At 41.5% G+C, this 20,432-nt stretch overlaps 1 protein-coding gene across 6 annotated transcripts in view; it reads left to right on the forward strand.

The window, feature by feature from the left end:
* CHD6 (chromodomain helicase DNA binding protein 6) overlaps window positions 1-20,432 on the forward strand; it is a 205,477-nt gene that overhangs the window by 81,126 nt on the left and 103,919 nt on the right. For all 6 annotated transcript variants that reach the window (XM_023251244.2, XM_023251248.2, XM_023251247.2 and 3 more), the window contains 2 exons: window positions 5,909-6,056; window positions 7,879-8,028. In XM_023251244.2, the coding sequence (XP_023107012.1) occupies window positions 5,909-6,056; window positions 7,879-8,028 (298 nt within the window). The remainder of the gene's footprint in view (window positions 1-5,908; window positions 6,057-7,878; window positions 8,029-20,432) is intronic.

Raw genomic sequence — 20,432 nt, forward strand, 5'->3', positions numbered from 1 at the left:
ATCTTTACATTGTTCTCCCTAGATGATCCTGGACTGTACTCATCTTTCCTGCAGTGATTATAAAATGATTTTCCAACCCCACACTTCCTCTGCATTCGTCATTTGGGTTCTGTAGTAAGCAAGGACTCCCTCTTCTCCCTCATTTATTCATTATCTATCTATCCATTACTGGTATGTATTCCTATTGTTTTCAGTGACTTATAATTCATTACTGTCCTTAGTTACTTTGGTGTTCAGATGGTCCCAGTTTTAACCAACAAGAACTCTTTAAGCTGACTCCTGTGTCTTTTTGCCATGCTGCCTTCATTTTTTTGAGTATACCCTACTTTCTGACATAGCAAGATGTTTCAGGCTCATCTTTTATCTTCTCTACCTTAGCTTTGGAATCACCTGTTTCTCTAAGGAACTTTGGTATTAGAAACCAAGATCCGAGTGCTAGGTGTGCACATTGCTAATGGGGCATCTTCACTTTTCAGCTCTTTGAGCTGTCAAGGCAAAAAATACATACACGTGTGTACATAGACATCTCTGTACATGCACATATGTATGCACACCTATATGCACATACACATATATTCATAATACATGTGTGCACATTTATGTACATGTGTTCATATATGTATACTTATTTTAGAAAACCTGAGTTCACACTGATGTCTCCAGCTTAGATTCATGCCGTATTATCTTCCTTGTTTTACAGCATATTTACATCTTCCCTCTTCCTCCGTGAGAACTTCCCTGGCTAATCACATCAACACATTTACTCATTTGCTTAATCCTGTATCACATCTAAAATGGTTTCAAAATTGCTTCACCCATATGCCTACCAAAAAGTTCAGGATTTTTTCACTGTTCCAAAAGCTAAGAGTACATAGTCAAATACAGTTGACCCTTGAACGACACGGGTTTGAACTGCATGGGTTCACTTGTATGCAGACTTTTTTCTAATAAATACAGTGCAGTACTGTATTTTCCTTAACATTTTATTAGTAACATTTTCTCTAGCTTACTTTATTGTAAGAATGTAGTATATAATACATATAACATACAAAATATGTGTTAATTCACAGTTTATGTTGTCAGTAAGGCTTCTCTGGTCAACAGTAGGCTACTAGTAGTTAAGTTTTTGAGGAGTGAAATGTTACACAAACCTTTTTGACTGAACAGGGATTGGTGCTCCTAACACCTGTATTATTTAAGGGTCAGCTCTATTGTGTTCATAATTAATGAGATTTTCCCCCTCCATTCAATGTGGTTATGTTATTTGTTTGAAATACTTGGATTCATTTGTTTCAGCTTGTTTTCATCTTTAATTTTTTTATTTTTTAATATGTAGAATTTAACATGCTTCCAAAAGTCAAATTTTTATAAAAAGATTGATTTTCTGAGAAATATCATTCACTTCCTGTATCCCATCTAACCATCTCTTATGGATGATCATTGTTTTTTGGTTCATCGTTCCTGTGTTTCTTTTAAAAATATAAATAGATAGGGGCACCTGGGTGGCTTAGTCGGTTGGGCATCTGATTTTGGCTCAGGTCATGATCTCATGGTTTGTGAGTTTGAGCCGCACATCAGGCTCTGTGTTGACGGCATGGAGCCAGCTTGGGATTCTCTCTCTCCACACGTCTGTCTCTGCCCCTCTCTGATTTGTGCTTTCTGTCTCTCTCAAAATAAATACATAAACTTTAAAAATACATAGATATATTCATGTTTTCTTACTCTTTTTTCTTCCCCAAAATGTAGCATTTATACTCTTTAGCACTTTCCTTTTTCACTTAGCAGTGTAGCTTAGAAATGATTCCATATTCTGATCAGTTGGAGTCTTAATGGTTTTTAGAGCTACATAGTACTCCATTGTAACTGTCCTACTTTATTCAGTCACATTTCATCATGTACATTATTTTTATTAATTTGCACTTGCTGCAGTGAGTAACCTCATGCATATATTTTTTCATATTGTTGGAGGTGTATCTTTGGAGTGTATTCCTAGAAATGGAATTGCTAGATCAAAGGGTATATATATCATACATAGTTTTTTTACATATTATTTGACCACTGTTTTTGAAGAACCTGGAACTTCAGGGAGCAAACAAGCTTTCATGGACCAAATCCATCTATAGACAGAGCCATTTAGAGGTTAAATGTCTTCATTTGATAAAATCTCAAGCATAAAGTTTTCAAAAGTTATTCCAAAGAGGGAAAAAACACATTTCATGTAGTCTTCCTAGAGGATGAATTCAGGTGATATTTTCTTGTGTCCTATTTGAAAATCCCATTTATAAGCTTACAAAGAATCTTTTCTCCCTGATACTTGTCTTTATCAGAAGAGCTCCAAGAAGAAGTTTTGGAACTCGAAATTGATTGTGTTGCCAAAGGTAACCTACAGAAAATCACTTTGGTAGAGTATCTTCTTATTTATCCACAAATAAGCAAGCAGGGTTCACCAGTCATTGGACATATATTTGAGAAGATGTTCCCTCTACTCCATACTACACCCAGTTTCTGGCTAGGAAAATCTACTAGTGCCTAGTAGTGCCTACTAGGCTTGACTTTGAAAGTGCCTCACTGTGACTCCTCCTTACTTTTGTTATTTAATGTGATTCTGAAAAATGGAAGGCAGATGTAAAATATATACAAGTCTTATAGTAAAGATTCATATTTTGAGGAGGTTCTCTTCCTTAATTATGGCTTGAGCTTGGTTTAGTTTGAGTATGAGTTTGTGTTTGAATGCAGCTGAGTAGTTTTGAGTGTGTGTGTTTGTAAGATTAAACATATAGACATAGTTTTCTAATATAATGAAGTTATATTTAGTAGGTAAAATTGATTTCAAATGTGGGGAGAAAGGATTTCAGATTTTCTAGGAGATTAAATGGGGCCCTGCTCATGTGATTATTATGATGACTCTTAGTATATTAATCAGTTATGTTTAAATCTGTGTCCAAAAAATTAAGGAGAAAACTTTTTTTTTTAATGTTTTTTTTTAACATTTATTTTGAGACAGAGAGAGACAGAGCGTGAACAGGGGAGGGTCAGAGAGAGAGGGAGACACAGAATCTGAAACAGGCTCCAGGCTCTGAGCTGTCAGCACAGAGCCCGACGCGGGGCTTGAACTCATGGACTGCGAGATCATGACCTGAGCCGAAGTCGGACGCTTAACCAACTGAGCCACCCAGGCGCCCCTTTAATGTTTATTTTTGAGAGCGACAGAGCGCGAGTGGGGGAGGGGCAGAAAGCGAGGGAGACACAGAATCCAAAGCAGGCTCCAGACTCTGAGCTGTCAGCACAGAGGCGGAAACGGGGCTCGAACTCAAGAACCATGAGGCCATGACCTGAGGCAAAGTTGGATGCTTAACTGGCTGAGCCACCCAGGCGCCCCCCCCCTCCTTTTTTTTAAAATAGCACAAGGCTTATTTTGTTAAGGGATCCATTTAAAAAAACTGTCAACGACTATGGATTTGTGGATTTTTTTTTCTGTGTATTTGGGTCATTGGAATATTTTGTTGCTAATTCTTTTGGTCATTATTTTGAGATTCAAATAACATTAAAGGAGATTTGAAGTTTTTGCATTCATTAAAAGGGAGACCAGGGCTTTAAAAAAAGACAGAAAACATATGGTGTTAAAAACAATAGGCTGTGAGTCAGATGAGCTGAGTGCAGGCCTCTGCTGCTACTCGGCTGCTGACTTTGGGACCTTTGCTGCTTTTAAACCTGTTTTTTCATCTGGAACATGAGATTCATCTATCTGCCCTTGATACTCCCTCATGGCCTTGTGGTCGTAACAGTTAAATGAGACACAGAACACGTAAGTGCTTTATGGAATATAAATTGCTATACAGTTTTCTTAGGAGTATATGACATGAGATAAATATTCCTTCGAAAACTTAGAACGTTTTTAAACTGTTTCACCTGTGTCTCCTGTCCTGCACTGATAAGTAGAACATTTGCTTTTTCCCTCTGTGTTTGAGAGTACAAGTCTCCTGTTAAAAATGGCAGGACCCCTAGAATTTCATTTCCTCAGTTTGGACCAAAATAATTTTCATAAAGAACTTTCCTGATCAGTAGGCAAGCCAGTCTTCAGCCTGGAGAAACGAGGGTGGGCTGTTTGTGCTGACTTGATTGGGAGTCCATGAGGAGTGAAGGGTGTTCAAGAGAGAGGCAGGCTGATTCAGCAGTCAGCACTGGTTGGCATTCCTGACAACAGTTCATCATGCTGGGTCTCCCATCTCTAAACAAGGCAAGCTCTCTTCCCCCATACCTTCCAATAACCCAACTGATAGAAAATGCCAATAATTTTGACTCTTTCCTCATCTTCCACATTCTGTCCCTTCCTCAGACTTAATGGTTGTATTTCTGCTGGATCCTTCAAATGATTTTCACCTTTGAGTTTTCATTGGTTGTATTTAGCCTAGGGCTTCATTCCCTCTTGCCTTGGCTTGCCATCACGGCACTTGTCACACAGAATGAAGTCAAAACTCTCTGACTGGTGTACATACCTAGTTGCTTTGCAGCTCCATTATTTAGTGCTTCTGTTCACATGCCCTGTCATCCAGCCATACAGACTGTCTTTTACTAAATGTGCCCTTAACACTCTTCAGTTCCCTAACAATGCCAGGGTAGTTAAGAGCATGCCTGGGTTCAAATCCTTCTTCACTATTTAGTAGCCATCTTACCCTGGAAATCTAACTGAACCTCACTCTGCTGCTTGATGAAATGAGGATAGTAATACCATCTGCCTTATAAGATTGATATGAAGACTAAAGGAGATAATCCATGTAAAATACTTAGAGAGTTGTGCCTGCATGTAATCACTGCTATGTAGCTAGTAGCTCTAATTATTAGTACTGCTACTATTATTATTACTGTTCCATGCACATCTCTGCTCAGTTGCATTCTCCCAAATCTCCCCAATGACTTAATCCATCCATTGATGCATCCATCTATCTTTTCAATAAGTATTTATTGGATACTTACTATGTATAAGGCATAAGACTAAGAATACAAACTTGAATCAAGTACATATTGTCCTCTAGGAATTTGGAGTCTGGTAGGAGAGATCAGAGAAGTATAAAATATTCATCAACTCAGCAGATGTTTATGGAAACTACAGAGGATTCAAGCACTGTGTGGTTCCGAGGCTGATATCATAGTTAATAACTAACTTTGGTGAAAGATCAGAGTTTGAGTACCTTAAGCAAAGCATAGCTGAGGTGGTTTGGGAGTATAGAAAAGAGATTTTATCAGCTAAGATGGTCAGAAAAAGCTTTTTAGAGGTGCTGCCATCTTAGCAGGACCTTGCAGGATGGATGGATCTTGCCCATCTTCACCTCTTTCAGGAGGCTTTTAGCTACTGCCTTGAGCTATTGCTCTGGGCGGCCTGTAGGATTTTCATACTCATAACCTCCTCAAGGACAGGGACAGTATCGTTTTCAATTTTGACTTCCTAGTACTTCCTCCAAGTCTTATATAGACCATTTTCAGTAGAGGATGGTGACAGATTAAGGACACGTCTCTTCCCATGTAACCTAAAGGGCGATTGAAATTGTTGATTCTCAATATCTCAATATCTAGCAATTAAGCTTACTAGAGAAGACATTTATATAAACTGAAAGTGAGGTTTTGAAGATGTTCATATTATTTTATTTCTTACCACATTAATCATAGCCACAGGAATCATGATAGGGGTGTAAAAAAGTGAACTCTGCATCAAGCCATGTAGGTATTTCTTCCCATATTTCTGTGTATAGTTCTGGGAAGAAACTCTTGTAGATTCTCCATTAAAGCCTACCCCTAGGACAAGAATTCCTTGCGATACCATATCCTTATGTGATACCGTTACTTTGATCACGTGAGAACTCTTAGTTTTAAAAACTGCCCAAGAGTTTTAATTCTGAATTTCTCCTTGTAGCAAGGAGCAAGGACCAACCCCAGTGGAGAGAAAGAAGAAAGGAAAGAGGAAAAGTGAAACCACAGTGGAGAGTTTAGAGCTGGATCAGGGCCTGCCGAACCCATCCCTGCGGAGTCCTGAGGAGTCCACTGAGTCTGCAGACAGCCAGGTACAGCTGTGACCGGGAACCCTGCGGGCGGTTACGGCTGCCGCACAGATCTTGCTGACGCGCGTCCTGTCCGTTTCTCTCTCCATCTCCAGCCTTGCACCCCTTGCGCATAGATCCGGGCTGGGCTTTCACTGTTTTGGTGGGTGAGCACCCAAGACCACAGGCTTTTTCCCCCTAGCATCCTGATCCTTATACTAATGATCTCCCAGGTTTTTTTAGTGGTGTTTGCTTTCTTCTTGGGAAGTAGCATGTTATTAGGCTGTAGAAAGAATGAATATGGAAAATTGAATTGTGGGGCACTCTGAGTAAGGTGTCGGGGGCCTGACTTGCAATGCAGCTAATGCTTTTAAGATTCAGAGGGCTGGGCCGGTCTGCATAAGGACATTCTCATAATCCCAGATGCTGGAAAAGTCAGGGCTGTGTGTATCATTTTGCCGAAATAGTAAAGGAAGTTTGGCCAAACATGGAAACAAAGAGTTGCCCACCTGAATGAGATTTTTAAAGCCATTACTAAGCATGCCCATGACATTGGTAGGAATTTTCTCCCTCAGTTGAGGCAACCTGTCTTGGATAGGAGTTCTAATATTTGAAAGTGCTGTTTCCTCTGATATCCATGACAGTTTACCTGGGTTATGCCTGCTGAAAGGGGACCATGTAAAATCATCCGACTACTGCACATTCAAGTATCCTTGGATCCTCGTAGATTCCTAGATGGTCTTCACTGTGGGAAGGTATCAGCTTCTGATGTCACAGTGGTAATAAGTAGTAGTGTCTGGGGTATCAGAGCAGAACCCCCCCTCCCCCCATCACTGTCTCTGAACTCGGGCTAGTGGTTGTCAGGTGTCCTCATGGGCAGAGCAGCAGGCATGTTGGGTTGATGGGAGTTGGCAGGGGTTTAAGTGTTTCCAGGGTGGTGATCTGTATGTACATGGGATTGGGAGACAGGTTTTCATGTGGAATCCCTCATGTAAAACTAAACGTCATAGAGGTAACATAATGAAGAAATGGTGGGAGAACAGAGAGAGGCCCAGGAGGTATGTTTTAAAAAATAAGGCAGGTGGTGTTTGGCTTTGGTTTTGTTTTTTAAGATTGAAGTACTGGAGAGTGAGCTAGCTGGTGAGTGGTTCCCAGAAGTGTTTCTGCTGCTTGGATAGGATGTGTCCATGAGATGAACCATGTGTTTTTCTGTTTGAGGAAAGCCACTGGGCTGCTTTGTTGTAGAATGTTGTCTCTCTAAAAGGTCAGGAGTTACTTAATTATAGATGAGTCCTCAGATGGTGACTCATGAATCTTGTTTTGTCACACTTAATATGTCTCCTTGCATTTCAAGGAGATTCTCAAAGTAAGCCCTAATAAAACTGGTATTAATTTAGTTTTTAAAGAATATATTGTAAGTACAGTGAATTTGACCACAACCGAAACAATTATCTTATCGCCCTAAAATCAGAGCTTCCAGCTATGCTGGAAGGGACCTGAAAGATGATGGAGTTCACCTCTCATCCCCGTTTTACTGGAATAGAAACTGACTCCAGAAAGGAAAAGGAAAGTCACTATCATTCATGAACAAGACACATCTCACTGGATTCTGAGACTATACCTTCTTCTCAGGGGATCTTGGCAATTTGGATCCCCTCCCTCAGCCAGATTTCATTTTGAGTGAATTTAATTCTTAAAAGAGTTGTGTTTAAGGAAGATTGCTTTTGTAAAGTAGGACAGGTCTCTTGTGCATGTCAGTGAGTGTAGATGAGGGTATTCTTTCTTGTCCAAGCTTTTTGCCTTTGACTCACAGAGCATCTCTCCGATGGGTGTGTTTGCCCTGCAGAAACGACGCTCAGGACGGCAGGTGAAGCGCAGAAAATATAACGAGGACCTGGATTTCAAGGTGGTGGACGATGACGGGGAGACAATCGCCGTTCTTGGAGCCGGCCGGACGTCCGCCCTCTCGGCTTCTACACTGGCATGGCAGGCGGAGGTACGACCTATGGCTGGGGTGCTGACCTTGGCTTGATCCATCATTTTGGCCCACTTGATAGTTATTCTGTGGCTCTTCGCTGAAGCTAGGTTAGGTTATTGTAACTGGTGCTGATAACCTTCAGTTGGCTTCCTAATCCATTTAGAATGAAGCTATGGTGCCCAGCAGGGTTCTCTCTGTCTCAGCAAATTCCTTCAGCGTATAAATGACTTTCTCCCCACTCCCTAGCCTTGGGTTAACAGTTCTTTCCCACCTTCTTGCCCTGATATCTCTTCTTCACATGCATTACATGACTTGGTTCATCATCTTTTAAGCTAAAATGGTTTCTCCCCAGAGAGGTCTTTCCTGGTTCTTGTATTTAGAGTAGATCTCTGCCTCTGAGCCCCATGATTCTCAGTTTCACTCCTTGTCTGTTTCTTTCATAGCACTTGCCACAGCTGATCATTGTGTTCTGATTGCATTTATTTCTTTGTCTTTCCCATTAGAATGTGAAAGTCTGATAACATACTAAACAGCCATTCATTGGATGAAATCACACGCACTAGTAATTACAGTTGGAACTTGGATTCAATAAATGTGTATTAAGAGTCCATACAAGGCCAGGTCTTGGGATACAAGGATGAGTATCAAGGCATGGTCCCTGGCTCCAAGAAGAAGGGGCTTATGGCTATATGAACACTGTGATAAAGTGCGGCCTTAGAAGAATGTGCTGGATACAGTGGCTACATGGGGGAGTGGACAGGAAAGGGGGAGGTCAGGATTTTAGGAAAGGCATTTCTAACATGAACTAAAGCCCACAGCCTGGATGGTGCTGCGGGTGGTGTTGTGATAGACCAGCTCGGCTGGATGTTGGGATCTGGTCTGAGGAGTGGTGGGAGATGAGCATTGAGTGGTAGGAAGAGTCACATTATGCAGACCCTAGGGATTAGCTAAAGTATTTGACCTTAATACTGCAGAGCAAATGGTAGGGGGGAGGGGACATTGAGGGTTCCAGCAGAGAAGCAGGATGGCCCTATTTGTATTTTAGGGATTTCCATTGGCAGCGGTTTCAAGAAGAGGGACCTGATATCCAGATGCTAGAAGGAAGAGAGGTAAATATTGAAAAGGAGGAGGTCTGTGCCAGGGAGCTTACAGAGAAGACATTAGAAGCAAAAGAAGAAACAGGCTGTGCATATAGGAAGGGCACCATTGCCAGCAGCACATTCTGGGACACAGGCTGGCTGTTGTTGTGGAGTCCCTGACGCTGACTTGGCAGAATTCATGCTCTGCATGTGCGACGGAGCACAAATACCTGTCCTTCCTCCCGGGCACTAGGGTGGCTTAGCAAAGCCGGTAATACTTTATCTGTCTAAACCACCTTGCCTCCAGCTTAAAGCATTTTCACATAATTTCACATATCCTTTCACCTTGTGTTTGCATGGACAGTAGCTAGGAGGAGGGGTCGTCGTCCCTGGTTTAACAACCAAGAAGCAGGCACAGAACGATCTGGGTCATGGGACACCCTAGTGGTAGTCAACCAGTGACTAGCATGTAAGAGTTGATTTCAGGTCCCTTTGCCAAGAGTTATCCAACCAATGAACATAGCACTTAATAGGAATAATAATTTGATGTACTATCAGTGTAGTGCTTTTCAAGCAAACAGTTAAGAGTAGTCCTGGCAAGAGTGCCATGAGGTGATAGGATTATATTGCTTTATGATGGGTTTTCCCTCCTTGGAGATTTATGGTTGGTTTGGTAGTTAAAACATTAGAAGGGAATTTATTTTCTCCTAGTAGCCATTCAGCCCGTCATTACCCATATTTCAGTTGTTGTTATGACTTCTTTTGTGGTACCTGAAGGGCGGCTTTAGCTGATCTGACAGAAATAATTCAGGAAATTTTATGTATCTTAACAAGGCTCTTTTTATCCTCTTCAAGGTACACGAGAGAGAGAGCTAACATACGATAGAATCTGAATTTTCATTAATTAGGCCTCAAAAATTGTTATGAAATTTAAGCAGAAAGAGGCCTGATATGTGGCTTTGGCAAGCACGTGGATCTGGCCTCTGTGTCCCAGGCCTGGCATAGCATGCAGGGTAGATAGACGGCCTGTAGGGGGATTGGGTGGGTTTCAGAGGCCGGCCTCAGCTGAGCCCTAGCTGCTGCCCGACTACACCGCATTTGCCTCTGGTTTACGTTTTGGGCTTCCTGGTGAGGTTTGAACAAAGATTTCCCAGGCTGATGGCAAACCTTGAAAGCCATGAATCTCATCTAGGATTCCAGACAATCCTCAGTACCTAGTGGCACAGGAAATCAGTTGAAGAAGATGAGGCTTTTACTTGTGTCCTTCTCCCGAGGCCCTTTGGATGGCTGTCTGCCTGCTTGCTGGCTGTAGCTTGGGGCCAAGAACCGTGTGGAGTCCCCAGCAGAAAGGCCCTGCTGCTCCCTCGCTGCATTTCTCGGGCAGTGCCTTCTCAGCATGCTCTGCCTTGTTCTGTGGCCCCTGGCCCAGTCCCAGATTGCAGCCTCAGCACTGGCTGTCTAGTGGGGAGTTGCTGGAAACATCTTTACATGTGATTCGTGGTAGGCCAGGACTGGCATGGTAGCATGGCCCTGCTCTGGAGCCAGAGGGACGGTCCCCTGACGGGGATACGGGATTCGGGGGCAGGAAATAACTTTCCATCCTCACGTCACAGTGAGCAAAGTCTTTGCTTTCTTATTCTTTGTCAAACGGATGTTAGCGTCTGGAACAGAGAGACTTTCGCAGTTGTTGTGTAGATTTTTACAAGGCTGTCTCAGTTTCTGCCTCCTACAGTTTGTGCAGTTTGTGTGATTTTGCCTTTTAGAACAAAGGGCTTTAATCTGAATGAGGCTTCAGCTCCTGGTGCCCTCCTGTGCCTCACTCTGTGTCTCTGAGGCCAGCGCCCTCCGCTTTGTCTAACCTTTTGCCATGCCTGATGGGCTGAGCCCAGTTGTTTTCTCCCCCAGAAGCCCCCTGTTTCCTTCCCTGAGCTGGGGGAGAGTGCCCCTGCTCTATGGTCTAAGGTGGTTGTTTCTCAACTCCGATATTAAATCAAAATTCCTGCCTGATTTTTGTTTTAAATGTGACCGCACACTACCTGTTTACTCCCGTTTATTTCCCTACCTCATTCTAATGCTTTTGCTCTACTGTTTACTTAGTATTCCGTATATGCATCCTGTTTCCTGTGGACTCATTCTTTCATCCTTCCAGTTCATTTCAGCTTTCCTTCCTGCTTGTTGTCCTCTTACGACCCACCATTCCTTAGGGCCCTACTAAAATCTTACCTATTCTGTGAAATCCAAGCTGTTCTTGCTTTTTGCACTCTTGCTGGACTTAAGGTTACTGTCACACCAATTAGAATTTAACCTGCAACGTTTCTAATAAAAATGTTTTATGTTGCTTTCCCTACACGAATGTAAGCCCCTGAGACTGGGCATCTCGTTTGATGCTACTTTTGTACCCTCACATACTTGGTGATTTGAAAAGTGATTTGCTTCTTGCTAGAACCTCTCCCTTGTGCCTAGCTAAATAGAACTAAATCAGGTGGTTGGTTGAGGTTGGGGTGACTAGGGTTGACAATTTTTGAAATTTTCCCTAAGAAAAAAATTTTTAGTTATCTGAGTCTCTGACATGAAAGAGAATGAATTAAAATGGCCTTCTTTGAAGGATAATTTGAGAAAATTCCAAGTAGCTGAGAACAGATGGTTGTTATGGAAGTGTGTTTGGCAAGCAGATTTAGTTTATATCTGTGTGTATCTGTATACACGGAGTGTTGATACACACATGATCGTGCTTATGCACAATCTCTGTTTAGAAAAGTCCTGATTTCCTAGTTTCCGTCCTGCTTTGATGTGTATTTTGGAAATGCTATTCCCTTTTCCTTTTATTGGGATAGAGTAAAGCCTGCTCTGAGTGTTTTGATGATAATCAGTTTTTTTTTAAAGGAATTATTCTTTTCTTTCTTCTTTTTCTTTACTTTTTTTAAGTTCATCTATTTACTTTGAGAGAGACAGCACAAGTGGGGGAAGGGCAGCTACAGAGGGAGAGAGAGGATCCCAAGCAGGCCCTGTGCTGCCAGCACAGAGCCCGATGTGGGGGCTCGAACCCACAGAGTTGTGAGATAATAACCTGAGCCAAAAGTAAGAATTGGATGCTTAACCAGCTGGGCCACCCAGGCACTCCTCTTTCCTTTTTTTTTTTTTTTTTTTTTTTTTTTTTTTTTTTTAATGTTCATTCACTTTTGAGAGAGAGAGAGACAGGGAGGGGTGTGAGCCAGGGAGGGGCAGAGAGAGAGGAAGACACAGAATCCAAAGCAGGCTCCAGGCTCTGAGCTGTGAGCACAGAGCCTGATGTGGGGCTTGAACTCACCAAACACAAGATCATGACCTGAGCCAAAGTCAAATGCTTACCTGACTGAGTCACCCAGGCACCCCTCACTGATTTTTTTTTTTTAATTCCAGTATTCATTGCTCTTCCTATAAAAGATAAGTTGAGGGGTGCCTGGGTGGCTCAGTCGGTTAAGCGGCCGACTTCGGCTCAGGTCATGATCTCGCGGTCCGTGAGTTCGAGCCCCACGTCAGGCTCTGTGCTGACAGCTCAGAGCCTGGAGCCTGTTTCAGATTCTGTGTCTCCCTCTCTCTGACCCTCCCCTGTTCATGCTCTGTCTCTCCCTGTCTCAAAAATAAATAAAACGTTAAAAAAAAAAAGACCTGGGGCGCCTGGGTGGCGCAGTCGGTTAAGCGTCCGACTTTAGCCAGGTCACGATCTCGCGGTCCGTGAGTTCGAGCCCCGCGTTGGGCTCTGGGCTGATGGCTCAGAGCCTGGAGCCTGCTTCTGATTCTGTGTCTCCCTCTCTCTCTGCCCCGCCCCCGTTCATGCTCTGTCTCTCTCTGTCTCAAAAATAAACGTTGAAAAAAAAAAAAAATTAAAAAAAAAAAAAAAGACCTTAAAAAAAAAAAAGATAAGTTGAAATTTTATTTCACATTCCTTAATTTTTACTTGAAAATTTTCTATGGTGAAGAATGTTTGAAGCCCTCCATCCTTTTATTTATTTTTTTCTTAAAGTTTATTTATTCATTTATTTAGAGAGCACATGTGCAAGCAGGAGAGGGGCAGAGAGACAGAGAGAGAAGGAATCCCAAGCAGACTCCATGCCCAGCGAGGAGCCCAACGTGGGGCTTGATCCCACAAACTGCAAGATCATGACCTGAGCTGAAATCAAGAGTCAGTCACACAACCAACTGAGCCACCCAGGTGCCCCTGAAGCCCTTCATCCTTTTAATACTCAGAGTAAAGTACTGTCCTTTCTTGTCCGTGTGTTAACGTTTCCTTGGATTTGGCTGGTCCTAGTAAAAACTCCAAATAACATTATCAAAATCCTCCCACTAAAACCCATCTTTTTTCTATTCTTAATGGTAGATAAGAATAAGAATGTTTGAAGCAATCTAGTAGTGAGGAAGACATAATTGTTCCTGTCAGTACATGTGTACATGTATGAATGCTCCCTGGTTAGTCTGGGTTCTACAGACTTGGGAGTGGGTAGAAAAGGTAGTCAGAGATTATGAAAGTTTAGTGCTGGTTAACAGAGATCTAACTCAGATGTCGCTGCACTTTCAGAGGCTCTCCTAATTTGCCGAAGTGCCCTGTCTTGAATTGTGGGATTTCAGCAGGTTCTCAGCACTTGCTTTATGCTGATATTACCATTTATATTGCAAAATCTCTTAACATTATTTATTCAAAAATACTTCTTGAGGACCTACTACCTGCCAAGGACTGTTTTGTGCTGAAGATAACATCAAGGATCAAAAGAGGCAAAACTCCCTGCTCTCACAGAGGGAGCATACAATAAATGGAGAGGGGACCTATGAAATCCATGCAACTCATCTCCTCTTCACATTTGCTGGATTCTGAACCTGTGGGAGAGGAGGCCAAACAGCCAAGCTCCGAGTTAGCTTCCAAAGGGTGGAAATACCTAGGTAGAGGCTGGGAACAAATCTAAAAAGTAATAAAATTGCGTAGTACATCAATGGTGGTAAGTGCTGTGAGAAAAAAAATCAGAAGAGTGATGTGGAATTGAGGAGTGAGGGTTGCAGTTTTAATTAGGGTGGTCTGTTTTGGCCTCACCAAGGTAACATTTGAGCAAAGAATTGAAGGCAATAAAGGAGTGAGGGAATCTTGAGAGGGAGGCATTTTAGGCGGAGGGAATAGCCTGTGCAGAGTCTCTGAGGTAGAAATGGGCCACTAGTGTGTGTGAGGAACACACAGGGAGACCTGAAAGGTAATAGGAGATGGGACGTTTGGTGAGCTCCAGCAGGGTTTGTTGTAGGCCTTTAAAAGATGTTTGATTTTATTCTAAAAGAGAAGCCTTGTAAGCAGGTTAGGCAAAAGACATTATAATGGCAGTTCTGAATGTTGTATTGTGAATAGACCAGACTAGTTGGGCAGGAGTGGAAGCAGGGAAACTAGGTAGAAGGCAGTTGAGAATAATCTGGGTGAGAAATGAAGGTGATTTAGACCAGGGTAGAAGCAGTGGAGGTGGTGAGAAATTGCTGGATTCTGTACATATTTTGAAGATATAGCCAACACGATTTCTTGGCTAATCAGACACAGTGTATGGAGAGATAGGAGGAATCAAGAATTACACCAAGATTTTCGGTTTGAACACCAAGAAGGATAGAATTCACTCAGTTGGGAGAAAACTGTAGATGGAATGGGTAGGGAAGGGAAGTTGGCTAGGATAGTAGGAGTTTACGTTTTAGACATTTTAAGTGTTAAATACCTCTGAGATATTCAAGTGGAGATGGCAGGTAACACAATTAGATATATGAGTCTATGAATCGAGGGGAGGTTCTGAGCTGGATACATAAACTTGGCTGGTGTCGTGATGTAGCCCTTATTTAAAACCTCAAGACTGGACAGGATCACCAGAAAAATGAGTATGAATTGAAAAGAGTAAAAAGTAGGCCCTAGGGAGTTCCTGGAATGAGAGTTGATGTGGGAGGATTCCTTCTTCCAGGGAAGAGACAGTAGGTCGTGGCAGGGCAACACTCATTGCAAAGGGAAAAAAAGAGAATGTGTCTTTAAAGACATCAGATATCTGTGAAAGCAACAAGAATTAGATTAACTAAAATTCCAGACAGTGATGAGCTATTTATTACTAGATGAGCCAGCAGTTGCGAACTATTTCTTCTCTGGAAACATTCCTCAGTTCTAGGTGCAGGTTGAGGATCAGGCTTGGCTCAAACAGACTTCTCTGGGTTGAAGAGAAACCATCACCATCTGCCCCTGCTGGTGAAATGATTGGAAACTAGAAGATCCCTAAAGCAAAGGGCTCTCCCCAGGACGTTGAGGAGTTCTGGGGTAGCCCAAGAAGTTAGTGGCTCATTCAGAAGGCAGATTGAAATCTCACAGTATCATGGTACCTAGAGGGAAAATCTCACTAAAGGGATGGGCTTAGTGTAGAAAAACTAACTCTCCCTGAAGAGAGGTTTTTAAGAGGGGCACCTGGGTGGCTCAGTCTGTTAAGTGTTCGACTCTTGATCTCAGCTCAGGTCGTGATCTCACCTGAGATTCATGAGATTGAGCCCTGAGTCAGGCTCTGTGCTGACAGTGTGGAGCCTGCCTGGGATTCTCTTTATCCCTCTCTCTCTCTCTCTCTCTCTCTGCCCCTCCCTCGCTCGCACTTGCTCTCTCTCTCTCTTTCTCTGTCTCTCAAAATAAATAAGTAAATTTTAAAAAAGAGAGTGAGAGATTTTTAACTTACTTGGGATTGGAGACTCCAGGGCTCAGGAATAGAAAGACCTGCCACATTCAGTCAGTGGCCCTGGACATTCATGCTTGAGAAACAGGATAAAACAAGAGATGAATCTTTAAAAAAATTTTTTTAATGTTTATTTATTTTTGAGAGAGACAGAGACAGAATGCGAGTGGGTTGGGGGCAGAGAGAGAGGGAGACACGGAATCTGAAGCAGGCTCCAGGCCCCGAGCCGTCAGCACAGAGCCCGATGTGGAGCTCAAACTCATGAGCTGTGAGATCATGACCCAAGCTGAAGTCAGATGCTCAACCAACTAAGCCACCCAGGTACCCCTGCTAAGCAAGAGATAAATCTTAACAGTAACCCAGGCCTGACCCAATTCAGTGTCTCATTGGACCCAGGGACCACCCCCTCTCACAGAGAAAATAGGAAATAGTTGTGGAAAATAGTTAGGAGCTGCTAAGGTTCCTTTATTCACAATATCTACCATAAGTAAAAAACTATTGCACATTTGAAAAAGCTGGAAAAAATGTGACTAAAAAGTAAAAGTAATATATAATAGAAATAGACCCTAGATGATCCAGGTAGTGGACTTAACAGAAAAGAATTTTAAAATAACTGATTAACATGTGAAAGAAAATAAAAGAAAATGAGCCAAAAAAATTTTAAAGTGAAGAATTCCAGGGAAGAAATGAATCTGTAAAGAGAATCGGTTCAACAGTCTGGAATACAGTGGATGACTTTAAAGGCAGATGAGAGGGGCGCCTGGTGGCTCAGGTGGTTAAGCGTCTAACTTTGGCTCAGGTTATAATCTTGTAGTTCATGAGTTTGAGCCCCATGTTGGGCTCTATGCTGACAGCTCCGAGTCTGGAGCCTGCTTCATAGTCTGTGTCTCCCTCTCTGCCCCTCCCCCGCTCACACTGTCTCTGTCTCTCAAAAATAAACATTAAAAATATATATATTTGTGTGTGTGTATAAATCTAAAAACTTTTTAAAATCTAAAAACTAAAAAATTAAAATAACCTGAAATAAAAATTAAAGCAGATTAGATACAACAGAAGGTAAGATTGGTGACTTTGAAGACAAATCAATAGAAAATTTCTGAACTGCCACATAGAAAAAAGAATGGAAAGAGCAGAACAAAGCATATGAAACAATTGGGGTGCAGTGAAAAAGTGCAATGTGTATCTCTGATTAGAGTCCTAGATGTGGAGGAGAGATTGGAGCAGAGGAGTATTTGATGATAAAAGTAAATGGCCAACAACTCCCATAAACTGATGGGGGATATCAACCAATACATTCAGCATCAGGTAACTCCCAAGCAGGGAAAATACAAAAACAAAAACCATATTCAGGCACATCTGAAACTGTAGAAAACCAAAGACTTAAAATCCACTAGATAAAAACTGACTACTAACGTTATATTAAATGGTACGATACTGAATGCTTTCCTGCTGAATTTGGGAGTAAGAAAAAAATCCCACTGTTATCTTTATATTCAGAAATGCAGGGGACACCTGGGTTTCTCAGTTAGTTAAGCATCCAACTTAGGCTCAGGTCATGATCTCACAGTTCGCGAGTTCGAGCCCTCTGTTGGGCTGTCTGGTATCAGCATCGAGCCTGCTTCGGATCCTCTGTCCCCCTCTCTCTCTGCCCCTCCCCCTCTTGCTCTCTCAAAAATAAATAAACATTAAAAAAAAAAAGAATATGTAATATAAATTTTAAAAAAGAGATACACTGGAGGTCCTGGCCATTGCTATAAGTAAACAAAGAAATAAAAAGTTTAAAAATTGGAACGGAAGAAGTACGATTCAGTATTTGTAGATGACATGACTGTGTGTGTTGAAAATTCAACAGAATTGACAAACCATTAGAATTAATAAATGTGGATTTAGCTAAATTGTTGGATACAAAGACAATATACATAAACATCTACTTTATTTCTGTGAACTAGCAGCATGAAATCAGGAAAGAAAAATTCTAAAATGCCATTTGTAACATCATCAAAAATATTCGGTATTCTGGAATAGCTCTCAAAAGATATACAAGCCCTCTCTATATGAAAAACATTGCTGAGAGAAATTAAAGAAGACCGACATAAATAGAGCAATGTATGACATACATGTATTCAATATTGTTAAGATGTCTGCAGTTCATTCCCAGTCAGAATCTAAGCAGGGTGTTTTCTGCTGGAAATTGATGATAGAAACACAAAAGACCTAGAATAGCCAGGCAATCTTTACAGAGAACTCAGTTGGAAGACTCCCTGTAATCCAGACTTTTAATCACACTCCAGTAATGAAGACAAGGTAGTGTTGCTATAAAAACAAGTAGAACCAAACAGAGCTGCTCTGCTCCGTAGGGCTCCGACTAGCCCGATGTGGCTGTAAGCACTTGAAATATGGGTAGTCTGATCCAGATGGCCAACAGGCACATGAAAAGATGCTCAACGTCGCTCCTCATCAGGGAAATACAAATCAACACCACACTCAGATATCACCTCACGCCAGTCAGAGTGGCCAAAATGAACAAATCAGGAGACTATAGATGCTGGAGAGGATGTGGAGAAACGGGAACCCTCTTGCACTGTTGGTGGGAATGCAAACTGGTGCAGCCACTCTGGAAAACAGTGTGGAGGTTCCTCAGGAAATTAAAAATAGACCTACCCTATGACCCAGCAATAGCACTGCTAGGAATTTACCCAAGGGATACAGGAGTACTGATGCATAGGGGCACTCGTACCCCAATGTTTATAGCAGCACTTTCAACAATAGCCAAATTATGGAAAGAGCCTAAATGTCCATCAACTGATGAATGGATAAAGAAATTGTGGTTTATATACACAATGGAGTACTACAGGGCAATGAGAAAGAACGAAATATGGCCCTTTGTAGCAACATGGATGGAAGTGAAATAAGCCATACAGAGAAAGAGAGATACCATATGTTTTCACTCTTATGTGGATCCTGAGAAACTTAACAGAAACCCATGGGGGAGGGGAAGGAAAAAAAAAAAAAAAGAGGTTAGAGTGAGAGAGAGCCAAAGCATAAGAGACTCTTAAAAACTGAGAACAAACTGAGGGTTGATGGGGGGTGGGAGGGGAGGGGAGGGTGGGTGATGGGTATTGAGGAGGGCACCTTTTGGGATGAGCACTGGGTGTTGTATGGAAACCAATTTGACAATAAATTTCATATATTGAAAAAAAAAAGAAATATGGGTAGTCTGAATTCAGATGTGCTTTAAGTGTGAAGTACACATCGGATTTTAAAGACTTAATGAGTGAATATAAAGTATCTTATTAATAATTTTATATTGGTTATACATTGAAATAATAAATTTTTGCATATATTGCTTTAAATAAAATATTAAAATTCATTTCATCTGTTTATTTTTACTATTTTTATTTTTGGAGAGAGCACGAGTTGGGGAGGCGGGCAGAGGGAGAAAGAGAGAGAGAGAGACAGAGAGAGAGATAGAGAGAGAATCTCAAGCAGGCTCCATATTCAGCACGGAGCCCAATACAGGGCTCAATCCCACGACCCTGGGATCATGACCAGAGCTGAAATCAAGAGTTGGGAGCTCAACTGACTGAGCCCCTATTTTTACTTTTTTAAAAAGGTGGCTGCAAGAAAATTTTAAATTACTTTATGTGGCTTAATGAGTGACCTTTGTTGCAGCCATTGCTGCCACAACAACACTGCCACATTGCTGCCACATTATTCAACAACACAAGAATGTATAAGAGAAAAGATTGATAAGGCAGATTATGTAGAACTTCTGTTCATCAAAAGACACATTTATAGAAGCAAAAGGCAAACCATAGATTGGCAGATAATATTTGTAATCTATATAACTGACAGGACACTTATTCAGAAATGTATAATGAACTCTTACAAATTTAAAAAAAGGACAATTTTTAAAATCGGCAAATGACATGAATGGAGCTTCACGGAGAGGTTATCCACACGGTCAGTAGGCATATGAAAAGGTGCTCAGCATCCTCAATTGCTAGGGAGATGTGAATTAAAGATGTGAATTAATTAAATTTAAAGATGTGAATTTAGCCACAAGAATGGCCAAAATTTTAAAGATTGACAATATTAAGTCACCTGGAACTCCCATACGTGGCTGGTGGGTATAAAAATTGTCAGAATCAGTTTGGAAAAAATTTTGACAACATTCATTAAAACCAAACATATGATCTACCTCATAACCTTGCAATTCCACTTTTTGGTATATATCCAAGATAAATGAGTGCATTTGTCCACCAAAATATACACAGTGTATATAAATGTTGGAAGCAACCCAAATATTCCTCAACAGCAGATAAATGGATGGTAGTATATTTATACAACTAAATACTATGCAGAAATATAGAAGAATGAACCACATACTATATAGTTCCATTTACATGAAGCTTAGTAGTAGGCAAAACTAATCAGTGGTAGTAGAAATCCGAATAGTGGTTACTTCCAGTGGGGGCGCGAGAGCCTCCCAGAACATTGGGAATGTTATGTAACTTGGTCTAGGTGATATTTATACAAGTGGGTATGTGTATGTGTAAGAATTCATTGGTTGTACACTTGAGATCTCTATATACTGTATGTATGCCATACTTCAATAACTTTTAAAGTGTTATGTTAGCATATC

The sequence above is a fragment of the Felis catus genome, chromosome A3 (genome assembly GCF_018350175.1).
Source record: "Felis catus isolate Fca126 chromosome A3, F.catus_Fca126_mat1.0, whole genome shotgun sequence".
In the NCBI taxonomy this organism is placed as follows: domain Eukaryota; kingdom Metazoa; phylum Chordata; class Mammalia; order Carnivora; family Felidae; genus Felis; species Felis catus.